Source organism: Sorex araneus, chromosome 5, assembly GCF_027595985.1.
Source record: "Sorex araneus isolate mSorAra2 chromosome 5, mSorAra2.pri, whole genome shotgun sequence".
NCBI classification, from domain to species: domain Eukaryota; kingdom Metazoa; phylum Chordata; class Mammalia; order Eulipotyphla; family Soricidae; genus Sorex; species Sorex araneus.
Genome location: NC_073306.1, coordinates 113,998,448 through 114,012,152, shown reverse-complemented (window position 1 = coordinate 114,012,152; position 13,705 = coordinate 113,998,448). Strand labels below are relative to the sequence as shown.

Here is a 13,705-nt window from a genome sequence, read left to right as displayed (position 1 = left end):
TCGGTCATGCATGGGTCCGAGATTAACTGCGGCTTTTTTAAAAAAATTTTTTACTTAGTGAGTCACAGTGAGGGTACAGTTACAGATTCAAACATTTCGTGCTTGTTTTTCCCGCATGCAGTGTTCGGGAGCCCATCCCTCCACCAGTGTCCGTTCTCCACCACCAATGAACCCAGTATCCCTCCCACCCTCCAATCCCATCCCCCACTCCCCACCCCACCTCTGTGATAAGGCATTCCAATTTCTTCTCTCTCTCTCTTTTTGGGTGTTGTAGTCTGCAATAGGGGTATTGAGTGGCCATCATGTTCGGACACTAGTCCACTTTCAGCTTGCATCTCCCTTACCACGTGGGATCTCCACTCACAATTTACTTGGTGTTCCCTTCTCCATTTGGTATGACTTTCCCGCAGCGTGTGAGGTCAAATTCCAAGCTATGGAGTCAACCTCCTGGTATTGTATACTACTATTCTTGGGTATTAGTCTTTTACTCTGTTATTTTATATTCCACAGATGAGTGCGATCTTTCTATGTCTATCCCTCTCTTTCTGACTCATTTCACTTAGCATGATACTTTCCATGTTGATCCACTTATATGCAAAGTTCATGACTTCATCTTTTCTAACAGCTGCATAGTATTCCATTGTATACATGTACCAGAGTTTCTTTAACCAGTCATCTGTTCTTGGGCACTCGGGTTTTTTCCAGGTTCTGGCTATTGTAAACAGTGCCGCGATGAACATATAAGTGCAGATGTCATTTCAACTATACTTTTTTGTTTCTCCAGGGTAAATTCCCAGAAGTGGTATTGCTGGATCAAATGGAAGTTCAATTTCTAATTTTTTGAGAAGCGTCCATATTGTTTTCCAAAGGGGCTGGACCAGTCGGCATTCCCACCAGCAGTGTAGAAGGGTCCCTTTCTCCCCACATCCCCTCCAACAGCAGTTGCTTTTGTTCTTTGGGATGTGTCCCATTCTCTGTGGTGTGAGGTGGTATCTCATGGTTGTTTTTTTTTTTTTTTTTTTTTTTGCTTTTTGGGTCACACCTGGCGATGCACAGGGGTTACTCCTGGCTCTGCACTCAGGAATTACCCCTGGCCGTGCTCAGGGGACCATATGGGATGCTGGGATTTGAACCCGGGTCGGCCGCGTGTAAGGCAAACGCCCTACCCGCTGTGCTATCTCTCCAGCCCTCATGGTTGTTTTGATCTGCATCTCCCTGATGATTAGTGATGCAGAGCATTTTTTCATGTACCTTTTGGCCATTCGTATCTCTTCCTTGGAAAAGTTTCTGTTTATTTCTTCGGCCCATTTTCTGATGGGGTTGGATGTTTTCTTCCTGTAGAGTTCAACCAGTGCTTTATATGCCCTTGATATTAACCCTTTATCGGATGGGTATTGGGTGAATATCCTTTCCCATTCTGTAGATGGCCTTTGTATTTTGGTCACTGTGTCTTTTGCGGTGCAGAAGCTTCTTAGTTTAATATAGTCCCATTTGTTTATCTCTGTTTCTACTAGATTGCTTAGTTCCGTGTCATCTTTGAAGATACCTTTAGCTTCAATATTGTGAAGGGTTTTGCCGACCTTGTCTTCGATGTACCTTATGGATTGTGGTCTGATGTTTAGATCTTTAATCCATTTTGATCTGATTTTTGCGCATGGTGTCAAGTCATAACTGCGGCTTTTGATCTCTTTCAAGATTTATCTATGGGTCTCTGAAATAAGGCCAATAAATGAGTTTGTATAATACGCTGAGTTGGAGGTGGTTTGTAGATGTGGCTCCCACATACCTAAATTTTGGCTGTTTAATATCTTGGTAAACTTTATCCCAAATTGTTGGGGCCCAGACAGAGTCACAGCAGCAATTTGGGGGTATCAGGAAGCCTGAAGGCACCATCAGGCTGCTGATGCACTTGCCCTGCAGGTACAGGTTGACCTGCTGGTGGCACCATACCCCTGAAACTTACATAATGTTATGAGGCAGTATTGCTTTGATTTAAGAGAACAGATTTTTTTTCTTTAAGAGAACAGATTCTAAGTACAAAAGATGGAAGATGAGTAGAAGGTTGTCAGAGACTTGCTCACAAAGGCTCCCACTAAGAATTTCCTAGCCCTACTGCTGCTGTCTCAGGGGAACAAAGAAAAAGTACTCACCGTCAGCTCTAATGTTTTGTTTTTAAGTATGTTCACTGGTTTAAAGAATTGACTCCCTTGCAGCCACTTTTGGTTGCCTTTTGTTCCAGGCTCTCCTGGTTTAGTTTCCATCTTGTGATAGCATCTTGTGAAATATTTCAGAGTTGGGTTAGACTTTATGACATACTTCTCAGAACACAGTTGAAACCCAGAATGGAAGGAAAGCAAACAAGAACAAGCTCAATCACATAGTAAACAGAACCGTTGCCAGAGCTGGAGCAGAAGAAACAGGCTAGCACTTACGTTTAGGCATAACAGAGAAGGAACTGCCAGGGAGGGCGCTGGGGGCTGGCTAGATCTCACAGCAAGGTCTGGGGGCTTCTGTTCTAGACAGCCTGCAGTCCTCAGGAAAGAAAGTATGGTTTGGAGCCCTTCCTCTCCCAAGCTGGGACTGTGCTGTCCGCTGGCAGATGGAGCTCACTTGACTCCATAGATGGTCCTGCCAGACCCTTCTCTGCTGTTTCCTCACAGTTCCTCTTGTAAACCAGGGGTGTCCACACACCCAAGTATCAGGGACACTCAGGAGAGGACTCATTACTGATGGTGGGGCCACCTTTCTGCCTCTCCCTCCTTGTATGCTGCAGACAGTTCGGCCTGCAGTTCAGATAGAAAGTGCAGGAGTTAAGGAGTTTGCTTTGCATGCAACCAACCCTGGTTTAGCTCCACTCAGAGAGAGAGAGGAGGGGGGATGGGGGGAGGGAGAGAGAGGAGAGGGAAGGGGAGGGGAGGGGTTGAAAAACTGCATCTTCATTCCCCAAGATCTGAGTCTCTTCTCCAGCTGATTGTTGCTTTGATTTAGGAACTGTATGTACATGTAGGAAGCATTTCTCGGTGCTCACTCTGGCAGCACATATGCTGGAACTGGAACCATACAAGGAAGATCATTGGCCCCTACGCCGGGGGGACACAGATCCAGTCTGTGAAGTGTTCCACATTAAAGTATATATGTATATATCTCTGTATTTCCTGATTTTCTTTTTCCGAAAAAGTATCTGCTCGCCCTCTCCCTGTGCCCTGTTCCCTCCACAAAGGCTTCCTATTTCACGAGTATCTTTCAGAGGTGTATATCACTGTTCGCTTTAAGAAGTTGCTCTGATACCTTTCTTTCTGCTCTGTTGCTGGTGCCACTGGATTTACCCGTGCTGTTCTCTCCCCATTTGTTTTCTCCATCTCCCTTCCTCTCTCAGACTTTTACCCATGGTCCACAAATACCTGTGAGCAGAATGAGTCATACCCCCTCCTTGCCAACTGCACTGGCTGTGCCCAGAAAGTGCCCCTTAAGGTAATGCTCCTGGAAGATACCCCGAAGAAATTTGAGAGATTCCATCCTCTAGTGATCAAGGTGAGTAAGAGCCCGATTCTCCTGGCTGGTCACCTGCGTGATTAGTGACTAGAAAACATCGGTGCCCCACGGCATTTCTGACACGTAACTTGCGCTGTTCTTTCTGCCTTGCCTAGACGCGCCAGCCCTTGCTCTCTGAGGAGCTTCAGCACTTCCTTTGCCAGTACCCTGAGGCCACAGAAGGCTTCACCGAAGGTTTTTTCACCGAGTGGTGGCGCTGTTTTCCTGAGCGGTGGTTCCCGTTTCCTTACCTTTGGTGGGTGTGAAGTGGGGTGCCCAGCCTGTGTGTCGACAGAGGACTGGCCACACATGAAAGCAGTACCAGCTCCCAGCGAGACCCAGCTGTGCTCAGCAGTGTGCCGAACTTTCCAGTAGACCTTGGCATAAGCACGCTGCTGTTACAAAATCCGAACTTGCCAGACAGACTGAGTGAAAGAAGAGTATCCCGGGGGCACCGCTGTGTGTGCGAACCCCTATAAGATCATGATTTACTTCCAGTTTGTGTCTAGCATGTACATTTAGGCATGGCAGGTCCTGAGCACTGAGGGCTGGAGCAGGGCTGAGGAGCAGGGAAGCTGCATCCCTGGCCGTGGTGCGGAGTGTTGACAGTTGAGGCACCTAAGAGTTCTTTAAATCATAGGGATTATCGTCATCATGTTTAAGATCAGAAAAGTTATACTTTAAGAATTAAAACCCTTTTGTTTTCCTGTGTCTTCTGGGTTCTAGAGATGAAAGTTGCTCTCTAGAAAGAAAAGGAAAGTCATTTTTTCTCTAGATCTGTTCCAAGGAGAATCAAAGGAACTTTTCCAGGCCTTTGGTTAGATAATCCCTCAATATTTCTGCCTTTCTTTAAATCTACCTTGGTCTGCATGATCAGAGACCCAGTGTAACAAGCTAATCAAACTTTCTACTACATGCTGCCCACCTGAGAGGAAGGTTTACAACTTTGTTAGGGGGTGGGAGCAAGTATCTCAAACTGTGCTCAGAACCCCAGGCCCATCCCAGCAGTTCTTGAGGTACCACACACAGCACTCAGGAATCAAATGCAGGCCTCTGCATGCCAGCCAAGCACCCTCTAAACTGATATACAGAGAAGGCCATCTCTGTGGCCCAGGTTCACTTTTTTTTTCTTTTTGGGTCACACCCACCAATGTTCAGGGTTTACTCCTGGCTCTGCACTCAGGAATTACTCCTGGTGGTGGTTGGGGGCCATATGGGATTCCAGGGATTGCACCCGGGTTGGCCATATGCAAGACAAATGCCCTACCTGCTGTACTATCGCTCCAGCCCCAGATTCACAATTTTTATCCTCTGTTCCTCCCTTTTCTCCTGCCTGACCTTCTGAAAAGAAAGAAAGAAAAACCTGAAACTGCTGCTTCAGTTTCTTTTCCAAAATGAACAAATGGATTATTTTCTTTCTTTCATCTATATGTTGTTTTAGCTGGACTTTATAAACACCACCCATATGTACTAACATGGCCATGGGGTTTGTGCCTCTTCATGCTTACAGATAATTGATTTGGCATGCCTGTTTTTCATAGACCTAATACTTAAGATATTGTTTGGATTTTTCCCTTTTTTACCCACCACCCACAGTTTTCCCATCATTGCTTAGCTCTGCTAGTCATGTAGATAGGGTGGCTTACTCTGCTCTGTTACATTTTTCTCTTTCAAACTTTCGCAGGAGAAGACCTCTGAACAGATCAAAAGTTTTACCAGAGGTTTTTCCTGTTTTCACCTACCTGCCATTTCCAAAAGATGCTTCCTTGAAAAAGTGCTTTCTTCTTCAGCCAGAGCCTATTTTGGAAAGTAAGGTAGGAAATTTTGAGAAGATTCGAATCTAGAATTTTCTACATTTGGTAACTCAACTGTCATAATCAGGGCCTCCTTTGTATGTCAGTTTAGACGGTGAGTTGGGAGGACACTGTCATCTGGAGTTCCCTCCTGTTGTAATTTAAGAGACCTGCCAGGGGTGTTTTACAAAGACATGATTGCCTAAAGTCTTGCTACCTTCCATAACTGTTTCCTACCCTGATCCCCTGAGAGTGAGGGCCTTTCTGCATCAGAGACATGGGAGAGATGGAAAGCAGGCTGGCACTAAACAGAGTCTGTGCTGGTCAGCCCAACTCGCCTGTGCTGGAGGTCTGGAAATGGAATCCCAGACAGCAATAATCATTACTTGCCCAAGGACACAGCAAGTTCATAGGAAGGTTCTCTCGTTTTCCTCTCACAGGGGAACTTTCCCAAACATAAGTACATGGGAAACCAGGTGAAGAACTAAAAACTAGAAGTGTTGTAAGCCTAGGGAAGATTTGGGATGAAGCCTTTAAAGATAGGTGCCCAAGGCAGGCAGCCCAGTCATGGTAGCAATGCCTTGGTCCATGGCCAGCGCCCACCGCTGCCTCTCTGGAGCATGTGCTCTGAGTGAAGTTCTTCTCTGTTGGCCTCTGTTTGCTTTTCTTCTGAAGGGCCTTTTGACCTTTTTTGTTTCTCTTTGGATCACACCCGGCAATGCTCAGGGGTCACTCCTGACTCTGCACTCAGGAATTACCCCTGGCGGTGCTCGGGAGACCATATGGGATGCTGGGGATCGAACCCGGGTCGGCCTCGTGCAAGGCATACGCCCTACCCGCTGTGCTATCGCTCCAGCCCCTGAAGGGCCTTTTTTGCTGAGTTTCATTCCTGAAAAAAATGTTTGTGCTCAAATTGGTTTGGAAGAATAAAGGATGCGTTCTTCTTGGTAAACAAGTTAAATTTCCTCAGCTGTGACCCCAGCCAACTCCGGGTTGTATCTTCAACTTTCCAGTACTGTTGTTGGGCTGCAGATTCACTGAATTAACATTGAAGGAATGAAAATCCCTATTAAAAAAAAAAACAGTTATTTTGTCTAGAAGTAAGGGTTTCTGTCGGCCAGCAGAAGGGTGGAGGTTCCGGGTTTCCGCCTCAGATTTTAAAGACGTTTTTCCTGCTGTCTCCAACTAGCACTCAGGGCCCTGTTATGACTTCATCTGCATAATTATGATGTGATTCTGGGTAAGGGCCTCTATCTTGGCTTTCCCACTTGAATGCAGAAGTTAATCTCACCAGCTTGTGCTTCATAGGGACACCCAGGAGCCAAGCCAAAGGGATAAGTACAAGTTAGGCAGCCTGTCAGATGTATCTTGTTGTGGTTCTTGATGTTTTGGGAAGAGGAGTGGCCCAAATAAGCAAAACTCCGAGACTCTGTTTTCTTGGAGCAGATGTTCCCGTTCTGACCCTTCCACGACTTGCTACTCCACCCTGTTATTCACATCCTGGGCTCTGGACCCTGGTAAAGTCACACATCTGTGGGCCCAGGGCTTAGGGGCAGCCAGCCGTGAGATAGAGTATTAGTGGAGTGGCTGGAAGAGCCATAGTACAGCAGGTAAGGCACTTGCCTTGCACACAGCTGACCTGGGTTCTATCCCTGGTACCCCAGATGGTCCCCAAGCCCGCCAGAGGTGATTCCTGAATGCAGAGCTGGGAGTAATCCCTGAGCATCACTGGATGTGCCCCCCAAAACAAAAAGGTGTAGAGCACATGTGTGAGACCTTGGGTCCATCCCCAGCACTGTATGCCTCTCCCCTGCCCTTCCCCCCTCACAAAGCAAAGAAATGAGAGTCTGGTTGTTCAGCTCAGTTTGGGGAGAGGCGAGGAACTCTCAGCCCCGCTCACCCCGTGCAGTGTTGCCTAAGGCTGGCTCTCTCCATCTTGTCTGTTATGCCCCTCCTGGCTGGAGAGGAATATGGTCCCTCCTTTTTTCAGGCTTCCACGAGAAGTTTGTCTTCTGGGATTTCTCAAGATGATACATGCCAGGACTTCTGGCTAATTAAGAGGCCAGCTCAGGACAGCCAGCATCCTCCTGGCACTGCGGCAGCAATTGAAATGGCTCTGTGCTTGCTTGGAGATAGATGTTGCCCGGCAGTGGAGAAATAAAAACCAGGGTTGGGGATACGGGATATGGTGCCCAAACCCAAGGCTCTAGAGGCCCCAGGTGGTGAAGAGAAAGCAGACATGTCCCAGGGAGTCAGACTTCTGACCCCGGCTTGAGATGGTTAATGAAGGGAAGGAAGGGGAAGGCCCTAGTGGTCTCCTCTCACCCTCTGAGTGAGCCCAGCCTCTCCCTTTCTCACCGCTCCCTGCCCTGGCCACCTCCAAGGTGCCTGGCTCTCCTGCACAACTTCTGCAGCTGCACATACCGGTTAGCTCCTTGGAAAATGGAACCAGTCTTGCAGTCATTAGTTTTTAGTCAGGGTAAGGAAGTATCTGCTTCCCTTGGCAGAAAGTTATTAACTTGAACTTGCTGCCATTCAAAAACCCAGGCAGTGAGAGTGAATGCTCCATTGAACACTGCCCAAAGGATATGCATCTGTTTCTCCGGCCTGCTTCAAGGGCCAGAGCTATACGTAAATTTTGGAGGACATTTTTGCCTTGCACACTGCCAACCCAGGTTCAGTCCTCAGCATCCCATATGGCCCTCTGAGCACTGCCAGGAATGATACCTGAGTGCAGAGCCAGGAGTAACCCTTGAGCATCACAGGGTGTGGCCCAAAAAATAAATGAATAAATAAAATGCCTTCATCAAGCTAACTCAGAACAGTGCACATTTAGACCACTTTATGTTGGCTTCTGTTATACTGTTGTTAAACTATAGTTTGCATTTTGCCTGGCCTGCTTTGAAGCTGTGACTAGAAGTCTTTGTGAACTTTAAAGCCTGTGTTTATCTGCTATAAGGCTATTGTAGGGGTTTTTGTTTCCCTTTTTTGGTTTTTGGGTCACACCTGGCTGTGGTCAGGACTTACTTCTGGCTCTGTGTTCAGGGATCACTCCTAGAGGGCTCAGAAGACCAAATCGGGTGCTGGTGGATTGAACTGGGGTTGACCACATGCAAGGCAAATGCCCTACTCACTGTACTATTGCTCTGGCCCCTAAAAGACTTTAGCGAATGTATCTCACTGAATCCCATAACATCCCTTTAGGAGAACCCTACAAGAGATTTACTTTGGTTTCTGTACAGGAGAAGTTAAGCTTGGGAGAAGCAAATCGTTGTTTGTCCTTTGGGCATAATTAGGGATTGTAGTGCCAGTTCTCCTTTCCACTTTGCTTTGGCTGCTAGGAGACTCAGAGCCAAGTGGGGAAGGACTTTGGTATATTAATCTCCACCTCCTCTGTTTTTGTTTTTCTCTCCCTTTATTTCTGTCCGCCTGTTTTCTGTCTAGATGCATAGGATGCATGACCTGTTTATTGTTAGCAGTGGCGAGGCCATGTTGCAGCTCATCCCCACGCTCCAGTGCCGAAGACACTGCCAGTCCTTGGCAATGCCACTACAACCGGGGGATATTGGTAGGTGGACCTCCAAAGGGCAGGGTCAGCGGGGATCTTCTAGTTTTTAACCAGAAGCATTCTTAGAATTGAATGCCACTTTCATAAAGCTCAATTAAGTAGAGTCCAAAATAGCATATTGTTTTTTAATTAGGCTGGTATTTCCACTTGCATGAAACAACTGATGATAAAAATGTAGCAAAGAGAAATGTTTTGCCCAGACATTTAGAATTCATGTATGCCTTGGCTTAGAAATTTCTGGCTAGGATTCTGACACTAACTTAGAGCAATCCTACGTGCATTGAGAGCCAGAGAGGAGATATGAACATGCCAAAGTTCCGCTGTGCTGTGCCCTGGCCTCAGACTTTGGGGTGTTTTGTTGTTGTTGTTGTTGTTGTTGTTTGGTCGTTGTTGGTTTTTTTTTTTTGTATTTTGGGTCACAACCGGTAATGCTCAGGGGAATTACTCCTAGTGGTGCTTGGGGGACCATATATGATGCTGGGAATCGAACCCAGGTTGGCCGAGTGCAAGGCAAACGCCTTACCCTCTGTGCTATTCTTTCAGCCCCCCAGACTTTGGGTTTTGGGGGATACAGGGGGCATGCCTGGCAGTGCTCGGGTACTCTCTGTTCAGTGGTGCCAGGAATTGACCCTGGGCTTCCCGCCTGCAGAGCATGGTCTTTTGCCTACTGAGCTCGCTCTCTGGACCCAGCCTCAAGTCTTAAGTACGTCTATTAACAGAGTCAAGACAGGGAGGTGTAATTCCAGATTCAAAGACTCTGGCCCCTTTCTGTGCCCTATTTTGCTAATACAGCAGTGCAAGCAGTATGTCGGGCAGCAGTCACTCAGGAAAGTATTGCTTCCTTATCAGCCCCATGACCAAGTCAGCCTCACAGCTATGACTCACCCTTGGCCCTGTTATTTCCCAACTGTGACTAGTCTGCGCCTTAAATTCTGAAAATTCATCTAGAGAATAGGTTTGCGTCAGCTGCTGCCAGTTGTAATCAGTTTGACAGTGGGATTTTTGGCAGAAGCAGCAGGTAAATGAGCAAGTGTACTGTTGCCCTTCACGCAGCTTCCCCTCACCACGTCTGGGTAGCCTCGAGTCCCTGGTTGGTTTTTTGTCCATTTCTTTTCCTGTTGCCTATTGATAAGACTAATTCCTAGAAACTCCTCATTTAGAGAGTGGGGTACAGACTGCAAACTAGGCCAAGCTCTTCTCTAAGTTATATAACTTATTTCAACTTAAAAGTGAAAAAATAATAAGCAAATTAAGTATCAACTGGTAATGGAGCACAGCTGGGCTGACTTACTTAAAAAAAAAATAGGATTCTTGTGTGGCAGTTAGTCAGGACCTATTTTCCTCTGGGGGAGTGGGCCTTCCATGAGGAATGGCTATTATGCAAGTCAATATGGCATTTGGAGATTTCATTGTGTAGTAAGGCTTGGAAATGTTTTATGTTGTACAAGTGTCTGACGGATCAGACAACTACAGAAGCACCTTAGCTGTTCAGATTACAAGTCCTCAGCTCCATAGGCATCCAGAATGCCTGTTATAGAATCAGGAAAAAGAGGGAAAAAGGGTAACTGACCGGGATCAAAGGAGCTTTGAGCATCAAAGCAAGGCTGGCGGGGATGGTCCACAATAGCCTGAGCCCAGAGCATAGAGCCTGCCTGCTGTGCTGGGCAGAAGGAAAGCGACCCTGTGGTCAGTCAGTGGGTCTGGGAAAGGCAGCCATAGCAAGGGGGGTGGGGGTGCGGCGGCAGATGCAAGCCTGTGAGAAGACTGGGACCAGCAGCGGGCACCTGATCAGTGGCAGAAATAGAAATAATGGCTGTCGTGGCCGAGTGGAAAACACAGCTGGGAAAGCAGACTCTGGCACTGCTGGAGAACTCAGGTTGGTACGACAGCTTCCAGCACCCTTCAGTGTGGCACTGTGATAGCAGGTTCTGTGTTTGCTGATGAGGTAAGCATTGACTCTAGGGGGTGGCAGGAAGGAGCAGGGGTCCATCACCAGGAGCCCTGTGGTACAGGTGCTCAGGCCCCAGAGGCAGGCTCGAGAGCGCCAGAGCTGCTGTTTTGCTCATGGCACCCTCATCACCAAGCAGAGGTTGAACTCTCTTCAGTTAATATGTTTTTAAATTTAGCTTGGTTTTGGGGGCCACATCCAGTGGTGCTCCAGGCCTTCCTCCTCGGCGCTGTGTTCAGGTCATTCCCAGAGGCCTTGGGACCACACAGGGCCAGACATCAAACGCAGACCGCTCTCACGAAGACATGCACTGAGCCCGCTGAGATGTCTCTGCCCAGCAGGCTCCGTTTAAAATGGCTGGTGTTGGGCCTGGCGAGATGTACCACAGGCAGTGCCCTGGCCTCTCACGCAGCTGGCCTGGGTTTGATTCCTGGCACCACATACAGGCTACCTGAGCCTGCCAGGAGTGATCCCTGAGTGCAGATCCAGGAGAAAGCCAAGAATTACCAACCTTGCCAAAAAATAAAATCAATAAATATGGGAAGTATCTGTCAAGTGCCAGAAAGATTTTCATCAGGAAATTATTACAGTGTTGAGCTTAGCTTCTCAGCTCATTGAAAAGCTATATATCATTGTTTCCTCAGCAAAGAAGGCCCTGGAGCCAGTGTCTTTGGGAAATAATCTTTTGTTGATGCATCATGCACATTAGTGTACAGAAGGATCCAAAAAGCTTGGTAGAATTGAGTGTTTCTAGATTTACTTGACCAGAGAACCCATTTCCCGAGGTGATTGATGGGAATATGCTGAGCCCAATCCAGAAAGTGCTGGTTTGGGTTAATCTGGGTATTCTGTGATTTATAATGAAATCTCATTTTAAACAACCTCAGGAGAATTGGGCCAGCGTCCAGCTCCCCATCAGACCCTGTCCTGTTGTCTGACTGGAGGAGGTGAGACAGTGAGTATCGATGTGCAACACCAGCTCTGCATTCTTAGAGTGCCCTGCCCTTGGAAACCTCCTCAGCATTCACAGTCAAGCCAGGTGCCAGGTTCCGAGTGGCTCCAGCTGCTGGATGTCAGGGTATAGAGAAGACAGATAACTAGGAACATTGACACCAAAATGAGCCGAAAAAAGACCCGCACAGCATGATCTGCTGTTCCAGCTGCTGCTCCCGACAGCGGTTCTGCGAGGCCCGCCTCGCTCTTGCACTGCCATTCACATGTTTCCTCTTGCTGTTTCCCTTCAAGGTTATGCCGGAACCACCCAGTGGAAGGTCTACATCATAGCCAGAGGGGCCCAGCCTGTGGTCATCTGCGATGGAACCATCCTTTCAGAGTTATAGGGATCAAAACTATATGAGAACATCTTTGAGAACTGAAGACCCAATTTAAAGGGGAAAATAAAGAACAAAAGCCATGAAACCACTTTCCAGGGGTTGGTTACTCTGTCCCTGCCCTACGCATGCATGTGTGAGCCCACTGTGTGCTAGAGGCAGTGGCTGGAGCCAGCCCTCCCAGCTCTCCTCGCTGCTGGCAGGACTTTGCCCCCACCGATGAGAGGCAGGGCTCTTCCCACTTCTTGGCACCACTGCCTTGAGGCTGCCCCTTGGGAAGGGACCGGGTTGGTGGCTCCCTTACATGGCATGAGCCCTCTGCTGCCCCTGCCCACAGCGGGCAGCCAGCAGGTTTGCAGAGTCCTACTTCACAGGGCGGGCTGCTTTTCCTGTCCTCTGGCCACACCAGCCTGTTCTTGTTTGGGCAGCCGTCACTGCAGTTTCCCAAGCAGAGAGAGTTCTAGAATCAGTGCAGCTATGATCCATAACCTCCAATTGCACTCACAAAGTATGCTTCTTCCCAGGTCCATGGCTTGTGGGCTGTGGTGCCGAGCTGGGCTCTGGCCATTGAGATAGTAATTCAGTTCCCATGGTAACATTTTCTCCGCTGTATCGTATTTGGGTTTTGTTGTCTTGGGGGTCTCCCCAGCATTTTCTGGGGGTTACCAGGGCTATTCCCCAGCAGTGCTGCAGAGACCGTGCAGTGCCAGAGATGGAACCCAGGACCTGTGCATGCCAGGCATGTGCTTCAGCCCTTTGAGCTATCTCTCCAGTCTACCAGATCCTACGTGAACCCCCAATTCCCATTCCTCGTTCCTTTCCCCCCTAAGTGGTTTCTCAAAATGTGGGTCCCTTGGTTCCCCCTGCCCTTAGTGCTGAGGCTGCACTGTGCCTGTCGGCTGTGTTGCTTTGCTGAATGTCCTGAGAGGGGTATTAATTAACATGCTGGCCTGGGGAGAGGGCGCCTCCCTGGGTTTGATCTTTGGGATGTGGCTTTCTGCAGGGAAGATGTTTTACAGATGTCTCAGGCTGATGTTGTAATGTGCTTGGGGAAGGAACTCTGCATCCAAAGCGTCTGCCAGAAGGGCGTGCAGCTCTGACCCTCTGTTTTAAGATGGTTTCTTTCTTTGTACTGGGAAACAAGGTGAGGTTTTTATTTCTTATTGTAATATAAAGGTCTCTCTTCTCGATTGTCTGCCTCACCTTGCTCATTGATTTCCACATGCTTTTAGTATACTAAATTGTGTAAATAAGGACACTTTTTTTTTCTTATGTTTTTCACTTATCAGCACTGTTTCGTTTTTGTTTTTATTTTTTTGCTTTTTGGGTCACTTACAGCAATGCTCAGGGCTTACTCCTGGCTCTGTACTCAGGAATTACTCCTGGCGGTGCTGGGGGGACCATATGGGAGGCCGGGGATTGAACCTGAGTCAGCCGCATGCAAGACAAATGCCCTACCCGCTGTGCTATTGCTCCAGACCTTATCAGCACTGTTGGATATCTGCTTTCTAGTCATGCCATCACCAGGGTACAG

At 47.9% G+C, this 13,705-nt stretch overlaps 1 protein-coding gene across 3 annotated transcripts in view; it reads left to right on the top strand.

The window, feature by feature from the left end:
- The window catches only part of C5H6orf89 (chromosome 5 C6orf89 homolog), a 44,758-nt gene extending 31,396 nt beyond the window's left edge, over positions 1–13,362 (top strand). For all 3 annotated transcript variants that reach the window (XM_055140219.1, XM_055140218.1, XM_004619337.2), the window contains 5 exons: positions 3,377–3,531; positions 3,648–3,787; positions 5,216–5,345; positions 8,769–8,892; positions 12,086–13,362. In XM_055140219.1, coding sequence (XP_054996194.1) covers positions 3,377–3,531; positions 3,648–3,787; positions 5,216–5,345; positions 8,769–8,892; positions 12,086–12,180 — 644 coding nt within the window. In that variant the 3' untranslated portion in view covers positions 12,181–13,362. The remainder of the gene's footprint in view (positions 1–3,376; positions 3,532–3,647; positions 3,788–5,215; positions 5,346–8,768; positions 8,893–12,085) is intronic.
- The last annotated feature ends 343 nt before the right edge of the window (positions 13,363–13,705 follow it).